Genomic DNA, 26,015 nt, shown 5'->3' on the forward strand with positions numbered 1-26,015 from the left:
ATGGTGATTGCAGCCATGAAATTAAAAGATGCTTACTCCTTGGAAGGAAAATTATGACCAACCTCGACAACATATTAAAAAGCAGAGACATTACTTTATCAACAAAGGTCCATCTAGTCAAGGCTATGGTTTTTCCAGTGGTCATGTATGGATGTGAGAGTTGGACTATAAAGAAAACTGAGTGCAGAAGAATTGATGCTTTTGAACTGTGGTGTTGGAGAAGACTCTTGAGAGTCCCTTGGACTGCAAGGAGATCCAACTAGTCCATCCTAAAGGAGATCACTCCTGAGTGTTCACTGGAAGGACTGATGTTGAAGCTGAAACTCCAATACTTTGGTCACCTGATGTGAAGAGCTGACTCATTTGAAAAGACCCTGATGCTGGGAAATATTGAGGGCAGGAGGAGAAGGGGATGGCAGAGGATGAGATGGTTGGATGACATCACCAACTCAATGGACGTGAGTTTGAGCGAACTCCGGGAGTTGGTGATGGACAGGGAGGCCTGGCATGCTGCAGTTCATGGGGTCGCAAAGAGTCAGACATGACTGAGTGACTGAACTGAACTGAACTGAACTGAACCAAGCAGCTACTATACTAATAATATGATGAAAATTGCTAACTAATATACCTTGGTTGGAGAAATTGCCGTAAATCAGGGAATAATCTTCATACTGGCCAAAGCACACACATTATGCCAAAAAATCTTGAACCAGGTTTAGGTCTTGGAGATTATTTAGCAAAGGGTTTTTGGTTTTTTAAAAAAGAATCAGTTTTTAACCTAGTTCTTAGGGAAGTAGCAAATATTATAAAAATTAAGGTAACTGTAAGTAGAAAGTAACCTTTAAGAATTGTATAAAATTTTTAAAAAATAATGGGTAAAGGACCTGAATAGACATTTCTTAAAAGAAGACATATAAATAACCCAGTTATATGAAAAGGTTCAGTTCAATTCAGTTCAGTCGCTCAGTCGTGTCTGACTCTTTGCAACCCCATGGACTATAGCACTCCAGGCCTCCCTGTCCATCACCAACTCCTGGAGTTTGCTCAAACTCATGTCCATTGAATCAGTGATAAATCCAAAATAGTCAAACTTAAAGGAGCAGAGACTAGAGTGGTACTTGCCAGAAACTGGGCGAAGGGGAAAATAGGGAGATTATTAAAGGATGAAAAGTTTCAGTTATGCAAGATGAATAAGTTCTGGAGCAGTATTATATTGTACACCTGAAATTTTCTAAAAAAGGTAGATCTTGAGCATGTTGAAAGAAAGAGAAAGGAAGGAAGAAAAGGAGGCAGGGAAATAAAATGATAACTGTGTGAAGTGATGGATATGTTAATTAGCTTGTTTGTGGTAATCATTTCACAGTGTATACATGTATAAAATATAAGTAATGAATCTTAAATATATACAGTTTTGTCAATTGTACTTCAATAAAGCTGAAAAAAATCAATTTTTACCTATTGTTTAGAGAAATAACCATAAATCATTTTTTTGATTTGACCAAAGATGGCGACGGTTGTTTTTGACTAAAAAGAGGTAAATATTATGTAGAAAATCTGAAAAAACAGACCAAAAATAATCCTGAAACTAATAAGTGATTATAGCAAGATTGCAGGATACATTCACTTTCCTGTATACTAGCAATAAACAGATGAAATTTGAAATTTAAAAATGCCATTTACATTAGGATGCCCCAAAATGGAATACTTAGGTATAAATATAAAGCAATATGTACAGGATCTATATGAGAAAAACTAGAGAATTATGATAAACAAAACCAAAGAAGAACTGAATAAATGGAGAGAGAGTCTATGTTCATGGATAGGAAGACTCAAGTTGTTCCTCCCAATTTGAATCAATGAAATTCTAATCAAAATTCCCAGTAAGTTAGTTTATGGATATCAAAACACTGAATCTGACCAAAGACCCGGAAAACTAACAGAAGACTGAAGAAGACCAAATTTGGAGGACTGACTCTGCCTGACTTCAAGACTTGTTGTAAAGCTATAGTAATTAAGACAGTGTGGCATTGGTGAAAGAATACATGAGTAAATCAGTGGAACAAAATAGAGAGCCTGGAAATAAACCCAGACAAACCCAGACTACTGATCTTTGATGTGAAGAAACGAAGGCTATACAAAGGAGTAAAGATAGTCTTTCCTGGATGCCTACATGTAAAACAATGAATCCAGACATAGACCTTACACTCTACAAAACTTAGCTCAAAATGGATCACAGGCCTAAAGGTAAAACACCAGGCTATAAAACTTAGAAGACAACATAAGAGAAAACCTAGATGACCTTGGCTATGGTGATGACAGTTTAGATACAACACTAAAGGCATGATCCATGAAAGAAATAATTGGTAAGATGGACTGTATTAAAATTAAAAATGTCTGCTTTGCAAAATAAGATGAGAAGACTAGCCACAGAAAGGGGAAAAGTATTCGCAAATAAAAGGGACCAACAAGGGATTAGTCTCCAAAACACACAAACAGCTCATGCCAATCAATATTAAAAAAAAATCAAAAAATGGGCAGAATATCTAAATAGACGTTTCTCCAAGGAAAACATCAGTTCAGTTCAGTTCAATCACTTAGTCATGTCCGACTCCTGGCGACCCCATGGACTGCAGCTCGCCAGGCCTCCCTGTCTATCACCAACTCCTGGAGTTTACTCAGACTCAAGCCCATCGAGTCGGTGATATGACCCAACCACCTCATCCTCTGCCGTCCCCTTCTCCTCCCACCTTCAATGTTTCCCAGCATCAGGGTCTTTTCAAATGAGTCAGCTCTTTGCCTCAGGTACCCAAATGATTGGAGTTTCAGCTTCAGCATCAGTCCTTCCAATGACTGTTCAGGACTGATTTCCTTTAGGATGGACAGGTTGGATCTCCTCACTGTCCAAAGGACTCTCAAGAATCATCACCAACACCACGGTTCAAAAGCATCAATTCTTCGGTGCTCAGCTTTCTTTATAGTCCAAATCTCACATCCATACATGACTACTGGAAAAGCCATAGCTTTGACTAAATGGACCTTTGTTGGACAAGTAATGTCTCTGCTTTTTAATATGCTGTCTAGTTTGGTCATAACTTTTCTTCCCAGGAGCAAGCATCTTTTAATTTCATGGCTACAGTCACCATCTGCAGTGATTTTGAAGCCCCCAAAATAAAGTCTGTCACTGTTTCCACTGTTTCACCATCTATTTGCCATGAAGTGATGGGACCAGATGCCATGATCTTCGTTTTCTTAAAGTTGAGTTTTAAGCCAACTTTTTCACTCTCTTCTTTCACTTTCATCAAGAGGTTCTTTAGTTCTTCTTCGCTTTCAGCCATAAGGGCGATGTCATCTGAATGTCTAAGGTTATTGATATTTCTCCCAGCCCTCTTGTGCTTCATCCAGTCCAGCATTTCTCATGATATACTCTGCATATAAGTTAAATAAACAGGGTGACAATATACAGCCTTGGCATACTCCTTTCCCAATTTGGAACCAGTCTGTTGTTCCATGTCCAGTTCTACCTGTTGCTTCTTGACCTGTATACAGATTTCTCAAGAGGCAGGTCAGTTGGTTTGGTATTCCCATCTCTTTCAGAATTTTCCACAGTTTATTGTGATCCATACAGTCAAAGGCTTTGGCATAGTCAATAAAGCAGAAGTATATGTCTTTCTGGAACTCTCTTGCTTTTTTGATAATCCAACAGATGTTGGCAATTTGATCTCTGGTTCCTCTGCCTTTTCTAAATCCAACTTGAATTCTGGAAGTTCACTGTTCCTGTACTGTTGAAGTCTGTCTTGGAGAATTTTGAGCATTACTTTGCTAATGTGTGACATAAGTACAATTGTGCGGTAATTTGAGCATTCTTTGGCATTGCCTTTCTTTGGGATTGGAATGAAAACTGACCTTTTCCCGTCCTGTGGCCACTGCTGAAATTTCCAAATTTGCTGACATATTGAGTGCAGCACTTCCACAGCATCATCTTTTAGGATTTGAAATAGCTGAACTGGAATTCTATCACCTCCACTAGCTTTTTTTGTAATGATGCTTCCTAAGGCCCACTGGACTTTGCATTCCAGTATGTCTGGCTCTAGATGAGTGATCACACCATCGTGTTTATCTGGGTCATGAAGATCTTTTTTATATAGTTTTTCTCTGTATTCTTACCACCTCTTCTTAATATCTTCAGCTTCTGTTAGGTCCATCCCATTTCTGTCCTTTATTGAGCCCATCTTTGCATGAAATGTTCTCTTAGTATCTCTTATTTTCTTGAAGAGATCTCTAGTCTTTCCCATTCTGTTGTTTTCCTCTATTTCTTTGCACTGATCACTGAGGAAAGCTTTCTTATCATTCCTTGCTATTCTTTAGAACTCTGCATTCAAATGGGTATATTTTTCCTTTTTTCCTTTGCTTTTTGCTTCTCTTCTTTTCTTGGCTATTTGTAAGGCCTCCTCAGACAATCATTTTGCCTTTTTGCATTTCTTTTTCTTGGGGATGGTCTTGATCACTGCCTCCTGTAAAATGTCACGAACTTCTTCAGGCAGTCTATCAGATCTAATCCCTTGAATCTATTTCTCACTTCCACTGTATAATCATAAGGGATTTGATTTAGGTCATACCTGAATGGTCTCGTGGTTTTCCTTACTTTCTTCAATTTCAGTCTGAAGTTGGCAATAAGGAGTTCATGATCTGAGCCACAGTCAGCTCCCAGTCTTGTTTTTGCTGACTTTATAGAGCTTCTCCATCTTTGGCTGCAAAGAATATAATCAGTCTGATTTCGATGTTGACCATCTGGTGATGTCCATGTGTAGTCATCTCTTGTGTTGTTGGAAGAGGGTGTTTGCTGTGACCTGTGTGTTCTCTTGGCAAAACTCTGTTAGCCTTTGACCTGCTTCATTTTGTACTCCAAGGCCAAATTTGCCTGTTACTCCAGGTATCTCTTGACTTCCTACTTTTGCATTCCAGTCCCCCATAATGAAAATGACATCTTTTTTGGGTGTTAGTTCTAGAAGTTCTTGTAGGTCTTCATAGAACCGTTCAACTCAGCTTCTTCAGCATTACTGGTCAGGGAATAGACTTGGATTACCGTGATACTGGATGATTTGCCTTGGAAACAAACAGAGATCATTCTGTCGTTTTTGAGATTGCATCCAAGTACTGCATTTTGGACTCTTGTTGACTATGATGGTTACTCCATTTCTTCTGAGGAATTCTTGCCCATAATAGTACATATAATGGTCATCTGAGTTAAATTTACCCATTTAATCCATTTTAGTTCACTGATTCCTAAAATGTTGATGTTCACTCTTGCCATCTCGTTTGACCACTTCCAATTTGCCTTGATTCATGGACCTGACATTCCAGGTTCCTATGCAGTATTGCTCTTTACAGCATGAGACTTTACTTCCATCACCAGTCACATCCACCACTGGGTGGTGTTTTTGCTTTGACTCCATCCCTTCATTCTTTCCGGAGTTATTTCTCCACTGATCTCCAGTAGCATATTGGGCACCGACCGACCTGGGGAGTTCATCTTTCAGAAGACATTAGATGGCCAAGAGGCACATGAAAAGATCTTCAGCATCCCTAATTATTAGAGAAGTGCAGATCAAAACTATGTGGTATGACCTCACACCGATCAGAATGGCCATCACCGAAAAATCTACAGATAATTAATGCTTCAGAGGCTGTGGAAAAAAAGGAACCCTCCTAAACTGTTGGTGGGAATATAAATTGGTGTAGCCACTGTGAAGAACAGTATGGCGTTTCCTTAAAAAACTAAAAATAGAGCTGCCATAATATCTAGTAATTCTACTCCTGGGCATAATATATTTTGAGAAAAACATGATTTGAAAGGATCCATGAACCCCCTTCATTGCAGCACTGTTTATAATAGTCAAGACATGGAAGCACCCTAAATATCCATTGACAGATGAATGGTAAGGAAGATGTGATACATATGTGTAATGGAATATTACTCAGTCATTTAAAAGAATGAAATAGTGCTGTTTGCAGCAACATTGGTGATCCTAGTGATTATCATATGGTTATCATACTAAGTGAAGTAAGTCAGAGAGAAACAAATATCATATATCACTTTTATGTGGAATCTAAGAAAAATGGTAAGAATGAGCTTATTTACAAAACAGAAACAGACTCAGACTTAGAGAATGAATTTATGATTACTGGGGGGCATGAGTGAGGGGAGGGATAGATTAGGAGTTTAAGATTGACATGTACATAGCTTTATATTTAAACTAGATAACCAACAGGGATCTACTGTATGGCACAGGAAACTCTGGTCAATATTGTGTAATAACCTAAATGGGAAAAGAATTTAAAAAAGAATAGATACATGTGTATGTATAACTGAATCACTTTGCTGTACGTCTGAAACTAACACAACATTGTTAATCAACTATACTCCAGTGTGGGCTTCCCTTGTGGCTCAGTTGGTTAATAATCTGCCTGCAATGCGGGAAACCTGGATTCAATTCCTGAGTTGGAAAGATCCCCTGGAGAGGGGAAAGGCTACCCACTCTAGTATTCTGGCCTGGAGAATTCCATGGACTGTGTAGTCCATGGTCACAAAGAGTCAGACATGACTGAGCAACTTTCACTTCACTTCACTTCATACTCCAATATAAAATAAAAATTACAAAATTAAAGTCCTAAATTTAAAAAGAAGTGGTAAATATCAAAGAACTAAAAGTACATCATTAGCTCTTCTTATATGCTCTTTTGTTGTTGTTGTTTAGTCCCTAAGTCATGTTCTACTCTCTGTGACCCTGTGGACTGTAGCCCACCAGGCTCTGTCCACGGGATTTCCCAGGCAGTCTAGAGTGGGTTGCCATTTCCTTCCTAGGGGATCTTCCCAACCTAGGGGTTGAACTCGCGTCTCCTGCACTGGCAGGCTATTTCCACTATTGAGCCACCAGGGAAGTCCTTATATGCTGCTACTATTGCAGAAAATTTTGCTTTTCAGCTGGAAATATTGGAAAGATCAAGGAGCTTTCAAAGGAATTTCTGCTATTGCTACTGCTGCTAAGTCGCTTCAGTCGTGTCCGACTCTGTGCAACCCCAGAGACAGCAGCCCACTAGGCTCCCCCGTCCCTGGGATTCTCCAGGCAAGAACACTGGAGTGGGTTGCCATGTCCTTCTCCAATGCATGAAAGTGAAAAGTGAAAGTGAAGTCGCTCAGTTGTGTCCAACTCTTTGCGACCCCAGTGGACTGCAGCCCTCCAGGCTCCTCTGTCCGTGGGATTTTCCAGGCAAGAGTACTGGAGTGGGGTGCCATCACCTTCTCCGAACAGTAAATACAAGTACTCTGCATAATCTGGGCTTGCAATGCTGTCTTCCATGTTGTTGTTCAGTCGCTAAGTTGTGTCTGACTCTTTGCAAGCCCATGGACTGCAGCATGCCAGGTCTCCCTGTCCTCCACTATCTCCTGGAGTTTGCTCGAATTCATGTCCATTGAGTCGGTGATGCTGTGTAACCATCTCAGCCTCTGCTGTCTTACACAGAGGGCTCCATATTCCAGGAAAGATAGAGACTTTTCAAAAGTCAATCATGGAAAAAAAAAAGGCAAACATAAAATGGTATAACAGGTCTGTGCAAAAGTTATTACGTACAGTTTTAAAATTGATTTTGCTATTGTTGCTTTCTACGTCATGTTCCTTTCCCATCCCATATTTCTGCCTCTTGCCAAGGGATAGCTGCTATAATTTTGTGTTTATAATTCCCTCTTTTTAAAAGATGGTATGTACTTCTAAACAATATATTGTGTTGGTTAGTTTTGCTTGATTAGGACCTTTACAAAAATGGTGTCGTTATGGAGGCGTTCTTCATCTAAATAGAAATGGCATGTTTAAGTCGGGTAAACTCAACAGGACAATGAGCCATTGTGATGTTTACACGCCTGTGTTTCTTATTGCCTCAGTGCTGTGTAATTTGGTCTTGCAACTGATTAGCCAGTTAGGAACTGGAAGGGTGATATGTAAATGTTACTGTCTAACTGACAGAATGATTTATTAGATGTGTATATTTGAGGAATTTCACCTGCTTTGTTGTTTGGGAGGCCCAGTGCCAAACTGAAACATGCATGTCAAGGGTAGCCCCGTGGCCAGCTTTTTAAGAAAATTCAGCCAAAGTTGAATTCCATTCAAGTACAGTTTTGTTTGTTTGCCAGTGGTGTCAGACTGATTTTAAAATGGATTTATCTTTCCTATAGTTTTGATCAGTGCTGTTGAAACTTTGAGCACGCCTGAATATAACCCATAAGGCCTGATGTCACCCACTCATTGACTACACTAGCTTGGCTTTTACCACTGCTCATGCGAGGCCTTTCTGTTCTTCCAACATCAACTGCCAAGTGGAGCCTCTGAACCATAAGATTTCCGTAAAGATGTCTTCCCTTTTTGCTTAGGGAACAACATGTACTACTCATTGAGCCAGGGTGTTTACCTTGGTCTCAGAGATCGTAGGAGTTTTGTTTTCATTAAAAATACTCTTTTGAATTCAGTGTTTGTCTCAATGTGATTAGAGTAGAAAATGCTATCATCAATTATTTTTATAAAGAAAGCAAAAAAAGAAGAAACTTGAAGTTGGATGTAACTTTGATTTTCAAAATAAAAAAGCTTTCATTTACTTTAGGAAATAGCAGGAGCCAGTATTATAAAAATGTGTTGGTTAAAGCTTCCTAATTTTAAAATGGGTCCCTTAATATTCTAATCTTTTAAACCTTTGTTTTAAAAGGCAAGTGATATATACATGCCTGTATACTAAGATTTTATAAGATGCTAGTGGGGAATAGGGCTCCTCAGATGGCTCAGTGGTAAAGAACACAGCTGCTAATGCAAAAGAGGCAGGAGTTGTGAGTTTGATCCCTGGGTCAGGAAGATCCCCTGGAGAAGGAAGTGGCAACCACTCTAGAATTCTTGCTTGGGAAATCCCATGGGCAGAGGAGCCTGGTGGGCTGCAGTCTACAGGGTTGCAAAAGTGTCAGACACAACTTAGAGACTAAACAACAACAACAAATGGGGAGTAGAATAAGATGGTCACAGTGAAATTTAATGCCTTAAATAATTAATTTAAGCTTGCTGGTTTTAAAGCTTGAATTTTATTTTGTATCATTTTTATATGTGTATCTGAGAAGCTTTTGTTTTCCTTATAACTCTTTTTACTTGTACTGAAACTCAGTATATTGGAAAACTCAGCAGTGGCCCCAGGACTGGAAAAGGTCAGTTTTCATTCCAATCCAAAAGAAAGGCAACGCCAAAGAATGCTCAAACTACTGCACAATTGCACTCATCTCACACGCTAGTAAAGTAATGCCCGAAATTCTCCAAGCCAGGCTTCAGCAATGTGTGAATCGTGATCTTCCAGATGTTCAAGCTGGATTTAGAAAGGGCAGAGGAACCAGAGATCAAATTGCCAACATCTGATGGATCATCAAAAAAGCAAGAGAGTTTCAGAAAAACATCTATTTCTGCTTTATTGACTATGCCAAAGCCTTTGACTGTGTGGATCACAATAAACTGTGGGAAATTCTGAAAGAGATGGGAATACCAAACCACCTGTCCTGCCTCTTGAGAAACCTGTATGCAGGTCAGGAAGCAACAGTTAGAACTGGACATGGAACAACAGACTGGTTCCAAATAGGAAAAGGAGTACATCAAGGCTGTATATTGTCATCCTGCTTATTTAACTTATATGCAGAGTACATCATGAGAAACCCTGGGCTGGAGGAAGCACAAGCTGGAATCAAGATTGCTGGGAGAAATATCAATAACCTCATATGCAGATGATACCACCTTTATGGCAGAAAGTGAAGAAGAACTAAAGAGCCTCTTAGTGAAAGTGAAAGAGGAGAGTGAAAAAGTTGGCATAAAGCTCAACATTCAGAAAACGAAGATCATGGCATCTGGTCCCATCATTTCATGGGAAATAGATGGGGAAACAGTGGAAACAGTGTCAGACTTTATTATTTTGGGCTCCAGAATCACTGCAGATGGTGATTGCAGCCATGAAATTAAAAGACGCTTACTCCTTGGAAGGAAAGTTATGACTAACCTAGACAGCATATTGAAAAGCAGAGACATTACTTTGTCAACAAAGATCCGTCTAGTCAAGGCTATGGTTTTTCCAGTGGTCATGTATTGATGTGAGAGTTGGACTATAAAGAAAGCTGAGCGCAGAAGAATTGATGCTTTTGAACTGTAGTGTTGGAGAAGACTCTTGAGAGTCCCTTGGACTGCAAGGAGATCCAACCAGTCCATCCTAAAGGGGATCAGTCCTGGGTGTTCATTGGTAGGACTGATGTTGAAGCTGAAACTCCAATACTTTGGCCACCTGATGCGCAGAGCTGACTGATTTGAAAACACCCTGATGCTGGGTAAGATTGAGAGCAGGAGGAGAAGGGGAAGACAGAGGATGAGATGGTTGGATGGCATTACCGACTCAATGGACATGGATTTGGGTGAACTCTGGGAGTTGGTGATGGACAAGGAGGCCTGGCATGCTGTGGTTCATGGGGTCACAAAGAGTCGGACAGGACTGAGCAACTGAACTGAACTGAACTGAACTGAACTTGTACTGATGTCAGACTGCTTTAAGTAGCAGACATAGTTAAACATGAGATGCTGTGTTGATGGCTTTCATTCTGCAAGTTTTATTTTAGTGGAATAAGATGAAAAAGTATGATAGTGAGATGGTACAAATGGAGGCAGCTGGGAGACCACTGAACCCAGTGCTCAAAAATCCCAGGGAGCACATTTTATCAGTTAAAGCACAAATAGCCCATAGGGTGGTACAGATCAATTATGGACAACATTGTGTGAATTACTCTAATTAGGTGATACATTGTTTGCATTCCAGCCTTTTAGTCTAATTTCTAGGGAATTGTTGGTTAGAAGAAAGAGGAGCAAGTTGGAAGGGTTGGGGAGAGGAAGACCTTGTTCAAGGGCATGAATGGAGCATGGAATAGGAGAGGTCTGCAGGGGCTGGTGTCTTTGGAGGTCATGTGAAGGGAGGGGCCCCCAAAATTAGGAAGAACAAATCCAGAGTGGATTGTCAGTCAAGATCACCATAGACACCATCTACTGTGACTTCCTAATTAGTGTCTGAGTAAACCATTGTACAGAAGGGAGATCAAACCAGTCAGTCCTAAAGGAAATCAACCCAGGATATTCATTGGAAGGACTAATCCTTTGGCCACCTGATGTGAAGAACCGACTTACTGGAAAAGACCCTGATGCTGGGAAAGATTGTAGGCAGGAAGAGAAGGGAATGACAGAGATGAGATGGGTGGATGGCATCATGGACTCAATGGACATGAGTTTGAGCAAACTCCAGGAGTTGGTGATGGATAGGGATGCCTGGCATGCTACAGCCCATGGGGTGCGAAGAGTCAGACATAAGTCAGCGAGTAAACTGAACTGAAACATTTACAGTCAGAAGAATGACTTAAAGCAACCAGGACATGTTAAATGAAAATGTCATTATTTCAGGTCTCTTTGGATATTTTTTAAAGCTCATACACAGAACATACCCAATGGGAAATTACATTAGTTGCATTCACTTTAACATTCAGATCCCTGCATGTAAAAGCGTTCTAGGTAAAATAATATTATCGCTTGATATTAAGATATTTAATATCTTTCACCACGTCATACATCTTTACCTCCTGTTCTAGTTAACAGATAACTGACTTAGTAGAATCCAAAAGTTTCTTAGAAGCAGACAGGTGTAGACATGCTGAAGTCATTATTGATATTTTCATCAAAGCCAAATCCAAACTAAATAAAGAAACAAACCCCAAACTCCATACATCTGATCACCACTTTATCTTTTATAATGTCGGAAAGTCCTGACCAAGGTCCTGAAGATTTGTGTACACTTTAGGCACAAGTATCTAGTATTCAAATAGGACTTGGGCCATTAGCAGTGAATCTATACTTTTGGAGGGTGTTGCTGGAGTGTACATTTAAAATCAACACAAAGGCAATGAAAACTGGCCATTTTTATTAGTGGACTGACTTACCTGCAAACACTTCCTGAACACCTACTATGCATTGGTCTGATAAGTTGTGGTAATACAATGATAAGTAACACCCAGCCTTTACCTTCAAAAATGTTGCTGTGTAATGGGAGCATCAGACCCAAACACTTATAAAACACTGTAGAAGAATTGTGAATAAGAGATGTACAGGATCTTGTGAATGGTTGAAAGGTCTACTCCTTACCATCATGGTTGGCTTCTAAGGTGACCCTGATTAGTCAAGTTAAGTCCACCTACATCCGGAACCCCAGTGCTTGGTAGAAAGTATATATGATCCTTCCTTTGCCTGGTGAAGTCTATGACTGTGTTTAGAAGTACACTGTCTTAGCACATTGAGGTCTCATTTATAATACTGGAAAACAGGGGAGATATGATAAATACAGAAGCCTTCAAAAACAAGCTGCTGAACCTCCTTTTTTTTTCTGATAAGTTCAAACCCGAAATTATTCACTAAAGGAGAATTACTAGGGCCATGGAACGGGGTTTGGTCACTAGCCAGGATTCTTACTGAAAACTGAATGAAAAGTACTTGCCCCATCAAAAGATTTTGCCAGTGCTTTGTGCCCTCCAAGGAAGGAATTGATGGTATTTCTGATTGTTATTGTTGCTACTGCTGCTGCTTGTGATGACACTTGTGGGTACGATGCAAAGAGACGTTTTTTTTTTTTTTATTGTGGTAAAAATAACATAATATAAAAGATACTATTTTAACCATATTTGGCTGTATAGTTCAGTGGCACTGAGTATACTCACATTGTCGTGCAACTCTCACCATCATCCATCTCCTGGCTTTTTCACCTTCCTAAACTGAAACTGTTCCCATTAAACACTAACTCCCCATCTCCCCTCCCCACCCCTACCACCCACCCCCACAGTCCCTGGCATTCACCAGTGTACATTCTGACTCTGAGTTTGACTCTTGTAAATACTTTTATAAGTGGAATCCAACAGTGTTCATCTGTACCTAATGTATTTTGGAATGCTTTTTTTTAAATTGGGGTATATTTGCTTTACAGTGTTAATTTCTGCTGTACAGTGAAATGAATCAACTGTTACTTTAATCAACCCCACAGGTGTTCCAGAGAAGCCATGAGATAAACAAATATGGAGTTGAGGGTTGGTCTATGGTGATTTCTGAGAATCTTCTTTGCTGCCGTTCTAATGCCTCTTTAGAATTGTTAAGGGTTTTACAACTAATCATTCCATGGAAACAAACAAGATTCCAAGATAAAAAGTACTAACACTGAAAATTTCTGGCACTTACAGCCCTTGGCCTTGTATTCCTCTACTCCCTTCATAGTAATAAATGTAGGACTCTGGTGTCTCTTAATGTTCAGGGTGGAGCTTTGCTCTGACCTCATCTTAGTGAGGGACTCTTCTCCATGGAGGCCTCTGTCCCTATCCTGAAGATGCCATCTGTGCAGCAGCATAGTGGTCCTTTGTCTCAGCTGGGTGCTCTGTACTTTTAAAGACCTTGGAGTGTGTGACATTTGGTTCACCATAGACCTCTTAGCCTGTCCGAGGTTTGAGCCCTTCTGTTTTTGTTTTTCTGTGCTGCATCAGAGAGAAAACCAGAGAAGCCATAGAAGATCCCGAGTGTGTCCCACAGCTCCAGCTTGTAAGCTGAAAGTAAACTCCGGAACTAGGGATGTTTATCCTGGGCAGAAAAATGGCATATTAGCAGTTTAGCTCAGCTAAGATAGGATTCTTACAGTACCTCTCAACTCATGGCCACATTTCTATATTTTTAAAACTTTTTTAAGTTGAGGGATAATTGCTTTGCAATGTTGTGCTAGTTTCTGCTGTACAGCAGCATGAATCAGCTATAAGTATACATGTATCCCCTCCCTTGACACCCCCACCCTTCCATCCCTCTTTGTCATCACAGAGCACCAAGCCGAGCTCCCTGTGTTATACAGCAGGTTTCTGTTCAGTTCAGTTCGGTTCAGTCGCTCAGTCATGTCCAACTCTTTGTGACCCCATGGACTGCAGCATGCCAGGCCTCCCTGTCCATCACGAGCTCCAGAGTTTACTCAAACCCATGTCATGATGGCATGGTTGATGTCGTCCATCCATCTCATCCTCTATAGTCCCTTCTTTTCCCACCTTCAATCTTTCCCAGCATCAGGGTCTTTTCAAATGTGTCAGTTCTTCGCATCAAGTGGCCAAAGAATTGGAGTTTCAGCTTCAGCATCAGTCCTTCAAATGAATATTCAGGACTGGTTTCCTTTAGGATGGACTAGTTGGATCTCCTTGCAGTCCAAGGGACTCTCAGGAGTCTTCTCCAACACCACAGCTCAAAAACATCAATTCTCTGGCACTCAGCTTTCTTTATGGTTCAACTCTCACATCCATACATGACTACTGGAAAAGCCATAGCTTTGACTAGATGGACTTTTGTTGGCAAAGCAAAGTCTCTGCTTTTTAATATGCTGTCTAGGTTGGTCATAACTTTTCTTCCCAGGAACAAGCATCTTTTCATTTCATGGCTGCAGTCACCACCTGCAGTGATTTTGGAGCCCCTTAAAAAATAAAGTCTGTCACTGTTTCCACTGTTTCACCATCTATTTGTCATGAAGTGATGGGACCGGATGCCATGATCTTAGTTTTATGAATGTTGAGTTTTAAGTCAGCTTTTTTACTCTCCTCTTTCACTTTCATCAAGAGGTTCTTTCTTTAGTTCTTCTTCGCTTTCTGCTATAAGGGTGGTGTCATCTGCATATGTGAGGTTATTGATATTTCTCCCGGCAATCTTGATTCCAGCTTGTGCTTCATCCAGTCCAGCATTTCTCATAATGTACTTTGAATATAAGTTAAATAAGCAGGGGACAATATACAGGTTTCTGTTAGCTATCTATTTTACACACGGTAGTGGAGAAGGCAATGGCACCCCACTCCAGTACTCTTGCCTGGAAACTCCCATGGACGGAGGAACCTGGTAGGTTGCAGTCCATGGGGTTGCGAAGAGTCAGACATGACTGAGCGACTTCACTTTCGCTTTTTACTTTCATGCATTGGAGAAGGAAATGGCAACCCACTCCAGTATTCTTGCTTGGAGAATCCCAGGGACAGAGGAGCCTGGTAGGCTGCCGCCTATGGGGTCGCATGGAGTTCGACACGACTGAAGCGACTTAGCAGCAGCAGCAGCAGCAGCAGCAGTGTATTGTTAGTGCAACTCTCTCAGTTCATTCCACCCTCTCCTGTCCCCACTTATGTCCACAAGTTTCTTCTCTACATCTGCATCTCTTCTCTCTTATTCTTGCCCTGCAAATAGGTTCATCAGTACCATTTTTCTAGATTTTATATATATATATATACACACACATTAATATATGATACTTGTTTTTCTCTTTCTGTTTTACTTCACTCTTACTTGACTCTAGGTTCATTCACATCACTACCAATGACCCAGTTCCATTCCTTTTTATGGCTGAGTAATATTCCATTTTGTATCTTTATTTTTTACAAAATTTCATTTAAAGTAAGAGCCCATGTCACAGATCAACAGGACCAGAGCAGAATACTGAGGATGTGGTCAGGCCAGGTAAATTTAAGGAGTTTGGTTGCCCAAAGAGAAGATTCAAGATAACATGAAGAGTGAGAGGTACTGAGCAGCATTTGAGGGGGAAAGACAGAGTCCTCCATGCCATTCAGAAGAGGCATGACCTGTGAGTCATGTTCAAGGTGAAGGTACTGATAAAGCTGTGAATGGTGAGCGATCAGAGCATAGACCTTCAGAGAAAAAAAATCAGGAAGCACAGCCACCTGTTGAGTATCATAATTTTAATATCACTTACCTCCTTAAATCTAAAATACTTGCCTAGGAGTTGATAGCTGGAATGCTTCCTCAAGTTGACCACAAACACTATAAAGTGTACGTTTTTCTGAGAGAAAAGTGTCAAACCATGTCAATATCCTTTCCACAGCTCCAGAGAAAAAACATGTGCACAAGCACAATTCTACCCTTGAATTGGCAATGCAAGTGAAATGGATCATTTACTGTGGAGGAATGTGTTATTGAGTTCTCTGATTTGTTTTCTGAAACTTCAGTAGCCTGGGTTCAGACGTAGGGCTTTGCTTTGGAAGCTTTCCTCAATAGAACATGAGGACCTTCACAGAGCTTCCCAATTCTTGGGCACACCAGCCACAGTAGTTGTCATTCCTGAGAATTTAGCTCTACAGGCAGCCAGCCTCCAAGCAGGGCAGATGGTGGGAACAGGAGGTTGATTTTTGGGGAAAGGTGGTAGGAATGGAGGCCATTAAGGAAATGGTAGCCTTTCTACAAGGATCCCCAAAGTCCGATAGGGGAGTACAGTGAAACTGAATGCCTTTTCTTTCTGTACAATGATGGACTGAATTGTGCCCCACTCCGCCCCTAAATTCTTCTTGCTTAGAGAATCCCTTGGACAGAGGAGCCTGTTGGGCTACAGTCCATAGGGTCACACAGAGTCAGACATGACTGAAGTGACTTAGCATGCAGCACAAATTCTAATGTTGAGGTCCTAACATCCAGTACCTAAGAATGAAACCAGACAGCAAGGAGATCAAACCAGTCAATCCTAAAGGAAATCAACCCTGAATATTCATTGGAAATCTGTTGCCGAAGCTGAAGCTTCAGGACTTCGGCCACCTGATTCCACTCATTGGAAAAGACTGTGATGCTGGGAAAGATTGAGGGCAGGAGGAGAAGGGGATGACAGAGAATAAGGTGGTTGGATGGCATCACTGACTCAATGGACCTGAATTTGGGCAAAATTCATGAGATGGTGAAGGACAGAGGAGCCTGGAGTGCTGCAGTACATGGGGGAGCAAAGAGATGGACACGACTGAGTGACTGAACAGCAAGATGTAATTAGTTGAGATCCTGAAGCATAGGGTGGGCCCCTCATCCAGCATGATCAGCATCCTTGTAAACAGGGAGAATTTTGCCCAAACACACACATGGGAGAGCACTCTGAAGATGAGGGCAGAGACTGGGATGATGCCTCTACAGCCAAAGAAGGCCAGAGATGGCCAGGAAACCACCATGAGTTGGGGAGAGGCATAATACAGTGTTCCTCTCACAGGCCTCAGGAGGAACCAGGCTGCTAACATCTTAATCTCGGACTTCTAGCCTTCAGAACTGTGAGACAAGATATTTTTGCTGTTTAAGCCATTCCGTTTTTGGTACTAGAAGATGAATAGATGTTTTATTGTTTCTTGTCTGTCTCTTCCAATTCACCCTGCGTTCACTGAGGTCAGGGGCTACAATCTGGGCATTTCCAAAACCTCATCCCATAACACAGTGTCAAGCAGCACGCTTGGTAGTGATGGTGGTTTAGTCACTGTCTGACTCTTTGCAGTCTGATGGATTGCAGCCCATCAGCCTCCTCTGTCCATGGAATTTCTCAGGCAAGAATACTGGAGTGGGTTGCCGTTTCCTTCCGCAGGGGATCTTCCCGACCCAGGAATCAAACCCAGGAATTCACCTGAGCCACCAGAGAAGCCCGAAATATTTATTGAATGTATAAGTAAATATACTGGTTCCTACTGATAAGCATTTGGATTACTCTCAATTAGGAAAGGAATTATTCTGTTCTCCTAGTTCCCAAACTTATTCCTGTTTATTTTTGACATTGGCTTAGGTTCAGAGTGGCTTTTTTTCATTGCTGCTGCTTCTCCCCAGATCCTACTCCTGCACTTAATTAAGGCATTTCTCTATTTTAAAAGTTAAATATATCAATTTTTATAGTTTCTGTAGCTTCCCTGGTAGCTCAGTGGCTTGGGCAAACTCTGGGAGATGTGGGGGACAGGGAGTCCTGGCGTGCTACAGTCCCATGGGGTCTTGAAGAGTCAGACATAAGTTGGTGATTGAACAATAGGAAAGCCTTCCTTTATGATAAAATTTCTATAGGTTGTGTCAAACATTCAGTCAAGAATTTTTTTGAGGGGAAAAAAGCAGTTTTTTTTTTTATTGATGTACAAATAAAGTCAAAGATTCATTGCAGCATAAAGATGCCTACACATTGTAGAGATGTCTCATCAGTAAATAAACTGCATGGACAATTTATCTAGACAGAGCAAAAGTGATAGCTTATCTAAAACTATCTAAAACAGACTAGACATCTATCATCTAGGTTGTGGGAACTAGCTATACTGATTTCTAGTGATATGTGAAGAACTGAGATATTTTCAAACTAGAAGTGCAAATGTAGGTCCTCAAGAATAAACTGGAAAACTTGCCCGCTTCCAAGTGCAAGCAATGAAACTATGCCAACTGGGCATGCGTGGACACCCCAGCGTCCATCTACTTAGCGCTGAACCTTTCTTTCAGGGGGCTAAAGTGCAGAGGGGAAGGAGGTTTACTGAAGACTCTGAGGGAACGAGATGACTCAGAAGGACACAGGGAAGGGGAGAAGAACTCTTAATCAGAGGCATATAGTTTCTGTGATATTGGTTCTTAGAACTCCTGAGTTACAAATCTTTTCTGAAAACTTGGGAATCACTAAAATATCCTTACATCATGATAACCTGGAAATGTTTCTACTTCACATCTTTTGTGTGTTTTGGTTTCTGTGGTTCTTTGTGTTTGTTTAGTTGTGTTTCTTCTAAAGGAGGGAAATAGAGAACAAACACTTTCATTAGGTTCATGGTCTGGTTATACAGATGATGGACAACATGGTTTTTACAGAAGACTTCCCTCTGAAAATTCATCTGCATGAATTATTGTTGTTTTAGCTGGAGAAATATATTTTGCTTAAACATTTAGACTTGTCACAATGGCTGCACAAAAACTTTCACGCTGAATTGTGTCTCTCAATTTACAGTTTTGTTTCAGAATACAGGGAAGGTCATATCCCATGTGGTCACAGGTGACTCCATGAAGGTTTTTGTCTACCATGTTTGCTGTGTAAGATTATTGTAATGTGAATTAGAGGCTCTAGACTCAGATCTAGTTTAAAAACACTTCAGATTTACTTTACCAAAAGTGGTTAAGATAAAAATTTTCTGCAAGATTTCCCACTTACTACACAGCATTTAAGAAAAATTTACTCAATTTAAGACAGTATCTTGAGAAACCTAAGATCAAGCAAAAGAACTTGGAAGGAAAAACATCTTCTGACTGTGATGGTCATTTGTGGTGTCTATTTGATAGCACAACAAGCGAAATAGAACTCCTTGCTTTCCCTTTTCACTGATCTAACCTCTGTTTCTAGAAATACCAACTAGAAGGGCAGCTCAGAGAATTCTCACTTAACAACTTCAGCTGGATGGGACCCAGAGCCTGGCTCTTGGGTATAAAATTACACTTTTAACTGTATGTGTGGATATTAACACTTGCCTTTGCCGGTTTCAGACAGACACATATATGTGGTATGTATGTGTGTGCCAAGTGTGCTGAGTCACTCCGTCATGCCTGACTCCTTGCATCCTGTGGACTGTGGCCTGCTGGGCTCCTCTGTCCATGGGATCCTCCAGGCAAGAATACTGGAGTGGGTTGTCATGCCCACCTCCAGCAGATTTCCTGACCTAGGGATCAAACCTGCATCTCTTATGTTTCCTGCATTAGCAGGTGCGTTTGTTTGTTTTTTAACCACTAGTGCCACCTGGGAGTCACCATATGTGGTACACTCATAGATATCTAACTTTCTAAGATATTTACTATTAGAAATGCCTTTTAAGCCCTGGGGCTATAGATGTATTCTCTGGAGAAGAGAATGGCAATTCACTCCAGTATTCTTGCCTGGAGAATTCCACGGACAGAGAAGCCTGGTGGGCTACAGTCCATGGGGTCGCAAAGAGTTGGACAGGACTGAGCGACTAACACACATAGATGTATTAGTGTGGAATGCTATAATTCCATACATTTGACCACACCTCCTTAATATATCCCATGTATATATGCATTTATTCACACGTTAACTCATTTATTTATTTTATAAACACAACAGGTATACCGAGAAATGCACAGATCTTATGTGAGTACCTCAGAAAACTTCTGCAAAGGGAACATGTCTGTGTAACCAATGCCCAGATCAGGATCTCAAATAGCAGTCCAAAGTTGCCTGTGTCCCCTCCCTGTCATCGCCTCCTCAGAGGTAACCACTATCATGGCCTCCATCACTATGGACTAGTGCTACCTCTTCTTGGTTTCTATGGAAATGGAATCATGCATTTGTGCTAGGGTTTCTGTCTAGCTTTTCTTGCTCAGTATTGTAATCTACATGATTCATCCATGTGCTTACATGTAGCAGTGATTTCTTCTTTTTCATTACTTGTAAGATTCTGTTTTAGGTATTTAAAAATTTACCTTCCATTCTGTTGCTGGCACACTTTGGGGTTAGTTTCCGTTTTAAGCTTTTGGGAATAATGCATCGGTGAATATGCTGGTGCATGTGTTTGGTGCATGAGTGTGTTTGCCCAGGAGTAGCATTGCTTGGTTAACATCAACTGTTAATACACCCATGTTTAGCTTAGTAGGTACTGCCTAACAGTTTTCCAGAGTGGCTTCAAATTTTTACACTCCTGCCAGCAGTGTTTAAAAGTTATAGTTATTCTGTGTCTTCACCCACACATAGGGCATCCCTGATAGCTCATTTGGTAAATAATCTACCTGCAATGCAGGAAATCCTGGTTCAATTCCTAGGTTGGGAAGATCCCCTGGAGAAGGGATAGGCTACCCTATCCAGTGTTCTTGGGCTTCCCTTGTGGCTCAGCTGGTAAAGAATCTGCTTGCAATGCGGGAGACCTGGGTTTGATCCCTGGGTTGGGAAGATCCCCTGGAGAAGGGAAAGGCTACCCACTCCAGTATTCTGGCTTGGAGAATTCCATGGACTGTATATATAGCCCATGGAGTCACAAAGAGTCAGGCACAACTGAGCAACTTTCACTTTCAGTTTTTACCAACACTTTGTAGTGTCAATTTTTAAAATATTATTTTATTATTTTAATTTAGCTATTCTAAGGGTTATAATTAATACTTTGGCCACCTCATGCGAAGAGTTGACTCATTGGAAAAGATTCTGATGCTGTGAGGGATTGGAGGCAGGAGGAAAAGGGGACGACAGAGGATGAGATGGCTGGATGGCATCACTGACTCGATGGACGTGAGTCTGAGTGAACTCCGAGAGTTGGTGATGGACAGGGAGGCCTGGCGTGCTGTGATTCATGGGGTCGCAAAGAGTCGGATATGACTGAGCAACTGAACTGCACTGAACTGAACTGAAGGGTTATAATTAACACTTCATTATCTTTTAATGTATTTAATCAATAATAATGTTAAGTTTTTTATTTGCTTATTGACAATTTCACTAGCCTTTTTTATGTAATGCCTGTTAAAGTCCTTTGCTATTAAAAAATACATATTCTCTCTTTTTTGATTTGTAGGAAGCTTAAAAAATATATGTATATATCCATTTCATTGTCTAACTCACTGAAACTATGAACCATGCTGTGTAGGGCCACCCAGGATGGACAGGTCATGGTAGAGAGTTCTGACAAAACATGGTCTGCTGGAGAAGGGAATGGCAAACCACTTCAGTATTCTTGCCTTGAGAATCCCATGAACAGTATGAAAAGGCAAAAAGATAGGACACTGAAAGATGAACTCCCAAGTTCAGTAGGTGCCCAATATGCTATTGGAGATCAGTGGAGAAATAACTCCAGAAAGAATGAAGGGAGGGAGCCAAAGCAAAAACAATACTCTATTGTGGATGTGACTGGTGATGGAAGTAAAGTCTGATGCTATAAGGAGCAATATTGCATAGGAACTTGGAATGTTAGGTCCATGAATCAAGACAAATTGGAAATGATCAAACAGGAGATGGCAAGAGTGAACATCAATGTTTTAGTAATCAATGAACTAAAATGGACTGGAATGGGTGAATTTAACTCAGATGACCATTATATGTACTACTGTGGGCAAGAATTCCTTAGAACAAATGGAGTAGCCTTCATAGTCAACAAAAGAGTCCGAAATGCAGTACTTGGATGCAATCTCAAAAACAACAGAATGATCTCTTTTTGTTTCCAAGACAAAACATTCAATATCACGGTAATCTAAGTCTATGCCCTGACCACTAATGCTGAAGAAGCTGAAGTTGAATGGTTCTGTGAAGACCTACAAGACCTTCTAGAATGAACACCCCCAAAAGATGTCCTTTTCATTATAGGGGACTGGAATGCAAAAGTAGGAAGTCAAGAAACACCTGGAGTACCAGGCAAATTTGGCCTTGGAGTACAAAACAAAGCAGGTCAAAGGCTAACAGATTTTTTGACTGTGATGGTCATTCGTGGTGTCTATTTGATAGCACAACAAGCGAAATAGAACTCCTTGCTTTCCCTTTTCACTGATCTAACCTGTTTCTAGAAATACCAACTAGAAGGGCAGCTCAGAGAATTCTCACTTAACAACTTCAGCTGGATGGGAACCAGAGCCTGGCTTTTTACACTTTTTATCACTGGTCGTAGCAAACACCCTCCTTCAACAACACAAGAGATGACTACACGTGGACATCACCAGATGGTCAGTACTGAAATCAGACTGATTATATTCTTTGCAGCCAAAGATGGAGAAGCTCTATAAAGTCATCAAAAACAAGACTGGGAGCTGACTGTGGCTCAGATCATGAACTCCTTGTTGAAAAATTCAGACTGAAATTGAAGAAAGTAGGGAAAACCATGAGACCATTCAGGTATGACCTAAATGAAATCCTTTATGATTATACAGTGGAAGTGAGAAGTAGATTCAGGGGATTAGATCTTATAGAGTGCCTGAAGAACTATGAATGGAGCTTCGTGACATTTTGTAGGAGGCAGTGATCAAGACCATCCCCAAGAAAAAGAAATGCAAAAAGGCAAAATGGTTGTCTGAGGAGGCCTTACAAATAGCTGAGAAAAGAAGAGAAGTGAAAGGCAAAGGAGAAAAGGAAAAATATACCTATTTGAATGCAGAATTCCAAAGAATAGCAAGGAAAAATAAGAAAGCCTTCCTCAGTGATCAGTGCAAAGATGTAGAGGAAAACAACAGAATGGGAAAGACTAGCGATCTCTTCAAGAAAATTAGAGATACCAAGGGAACATTTCATGCAAAGATGAGCACAATAATGGACAGAAACGATCTGGACCTAACAGAAGCAGAAGATGTTAAGAAGAGATGGCAAGAATACACAGAAGAACTGTACAAAAAAGATCTTCATGACCAAGATAATCACGATGGTATGATCACTCACCTAGAGCAGACATCCTGGAATGTGAAGTCAAGTGGGCCTTAGAAAGCATCACTATGAACAAAGCTAGTGGAGGTGATGGAATTCCAGTTGAGCTATTTCAAATCCTGAAAGATGGTGCTGTGAAAGTGCTGCACTCAATATGCCAGCAAATTTGGAAAACTCAGCAGTGGCCACAGGACTGGAAAAGGTCAGTTTTTATTCCATTCCCAAAGAAAGGCAATGCCAAAGAATGTTCAAACTACTGCACAATTGCACTTATCTCACACGCTAGCAAAGTAATGCTCAAAATTCTCCAAGCTAGGTTTCAACAGTATGTGAACTGTAAACTTCAAGATGTTCAAGCTGGATTTAGAAAAGGCAGAGGAACCAGAGATCAAATTGCCAACATCTGCTGCATCATCGAAAAAACAAGAGTTCCAGAAAAACATCTACTGCACTTTATTGACTATGCCAAAGCCTTTGACTGTGTGGATCACAACAAACTGTGGAAAATTCTTCAAGAGATGGGAATACCAGACCATCTGGCCTGCCTCTTGAGAAATCTGTATACAGGTCAGGAAGCAACAGTTAGAACTGGACATGGAACAACAGCCTGGTTCCAAATGGGAAAAGGAGTACCTCAAGGCTATATATTGTCACCCTGCTTATTTAACTTATATACAGAGTACATCATGGGAAATGCTGGGCTGGATGAAGCACAAGTTGAAATCAAGAGTGCTGGAAGAAATATCAGTAACCTCAGATATGCAGATGACACCACCCTTAGGCAAAAAACAAAGAACTAAAGAGCGTTTTGATGAAAATGAAAGAAGAGAGTGAAAAAGTTGGCTTAAAACTCAACATTCAGGAAACTAAGATCATGGCATCCAGTCTCATCACTTCATGGTACGTAGATGGGGAAACAGTGGAAACAGTGAGAAACTTTCTTTTTGAGGGCTCCAAAATCACTGCAGATGGTGATTGCAGCCATGAAATGAAAAGACGCTTGCTCCTTGGAAGAAAATTTATGACCAACTTAGCATATTAAAAAGCAGAGACATTACTTTGCCAACAAAGTTCCATCTAGTCAAAGCTATAGTTTTTCCAGTAGTCATGTATGGATGTGAGAGTTGGACTCTAAAGATAAAGCTGAGCACTGAAGAATTGATGCTTTTGAACTGTGGTGTTTGAGAAGACTCTGAGAGTCTCTTGGACAGCGAGGGGATCCAACCCGTCCTTCCTAAAGGAAATCAGTCCTGAATATTCATTGGAAGGACTGATGCTGAAGCTGAAACTCCAATCCTTTGGCCACCTGATGCGAAAAAGTGACTCATTTGAAAAGACCCTAATGTTGGAAAAGATTGAAGGTGGGAGAAGGGGATGACAGAGGATGAGATGGTTGGATGGTATCACCAACTCAATGGACATGAGTTTGAGTAAGCTCTGGGAGTTGGTGATGGAGAGGGAAGCCTGGCATACGTACTGCAGTCCATGGGTTTGCAAAGAGTCGGACACAACTAAGTGACTGAACTGATCTGAATTGATACTATTTTAGAAGTACATGTATTACAAATATATATATTTTTAAATATTGCTTGTCGTAACTGTACGCTGCATCTTTTGAGCAATTGAAACATGTACACCCATGGCCGATTCATGTCAATGTGTGGCAAAAAACCACTACAATATTGTGAAGTAATTAGCCTCCAATTAAAAAAAAAATCTTATTTTCAACAAAGCCGTTTTATTAATCTGTTCCACTGCTGTACATGATTACTTTTGCCCTTTTAAGAAATAGCTATGTAATCCAAGATCATGAAGATATTCCCCTATTCTATATTCTAGTTTTGTCATTTGACATCTCACATTTATGGTCCATCTGGTAGTGAATTTGGTGTGTGGTGTGAGGTAGGAGTCTTCTCTCTCACATGGATGTCTGTTTTTTCACCTAAAGAATGGCAGTGGCAGCTTTATTCTATATTAGATGACTGTTATGTGTTGGTCTGTGTCTGGATTCTCTTCTGTCTTATTGGTCTATTTATCTGTTCTTGCCACACACTTACAATAGCCATAAATTAAATCTTGATATCTGATACTGTAAGTCCTCCAACTTTATGCTTAAAGATTGTTTTGATTTCTCTTGGCCTTTTGCATTTCTATTTAATTTTAGAATCAGCTTGCCATCCTTTTTTTTTTACATTAAAAATTAGGTTGTTAATTGAAATAACATTGAGTGCTATTAATTTAGGGAGAGTTCACATTTTGTAATATTGTACCTTCTGGGAACATAGTATATTCCTCCATTTCTTTAGGGCTCCTTTTAACCTTATCTCTGTAAAGTTTTGTGGTTTTTCTATGTGGTGGTCTTACACATCTTTCTTTAGCTTTTTTCCGGTAATGTGCCTTCTTTGTAGTTTGAGAGCTGCTTCTAATTTGTATAAAAGCAAAATCTTCCTTTAGACTCACAACCTTAAGCAAAATGTTATGGAGAAACTATTTTGAAGCTGAAAAGAGGAAGTGCCCTTGTGCCTTGAAGAGGAGGTGTGGGGTTTTTTTGGGTGGTGGTTTGAGGTAGGTGAGATGCAGTATGTCTTGTCCAGATGGAGTCTCTGGAAATCTTAAAAGCAGCAGATGGGTGTGGGAAGAATGACAGAGAATTGAAAAGCATACTGACTTACTGCCTTGGGTAATTGCATAGTTGAATGAAGAAACCAATGTGTATTTTAAGTATCTGAACCACATTCATTGACATTAAACAAAGGCCCATTCTA

The 26,015-nt window shown here is 40.5% G+C and overlaps 1 protein-coding gene across 4 annotated transcripts in view; it reads left to right on the forward strand.

The window, feature by feature from the left end:
• The window catches only part of AIG1 (androgen induced 1), a 269,595-nt gene that overhangs the window by 27,155 nt on the left and 216,425 nt on the right, over positions 1–26,015 (forward strand). Inside the window, exon 2 of one of the 4 annotated variants that reach the window (XM_059889837.1) lies at positions 1–26,015. This exon is cut by the window's right edge and continues 7,712 nt beyond it. Within the exon in view, the coding sequence (XP_059745820.1) occupies positions 1–57 (57 nt within the window). The 3' untranslated portion in view covers positions 58–26,015. 4 annotated transcript variants of the gene reach the window in all.

The sequence above is a fragment of the Bos taurus genome, chromosome 9, assembly GCF_002263795.3.
Source record: "Bos taurus isolate L1 Dominette 01449 registration number 42190680 breed Hereford chromosome 9, ARS-UCD2.0, whole genome shotgun sequence".
NCBI lineage: Eukaryota > Metazoa > Chordata > Mammalia > Artiodactyla > Bovidae > Bos > Bos taurus.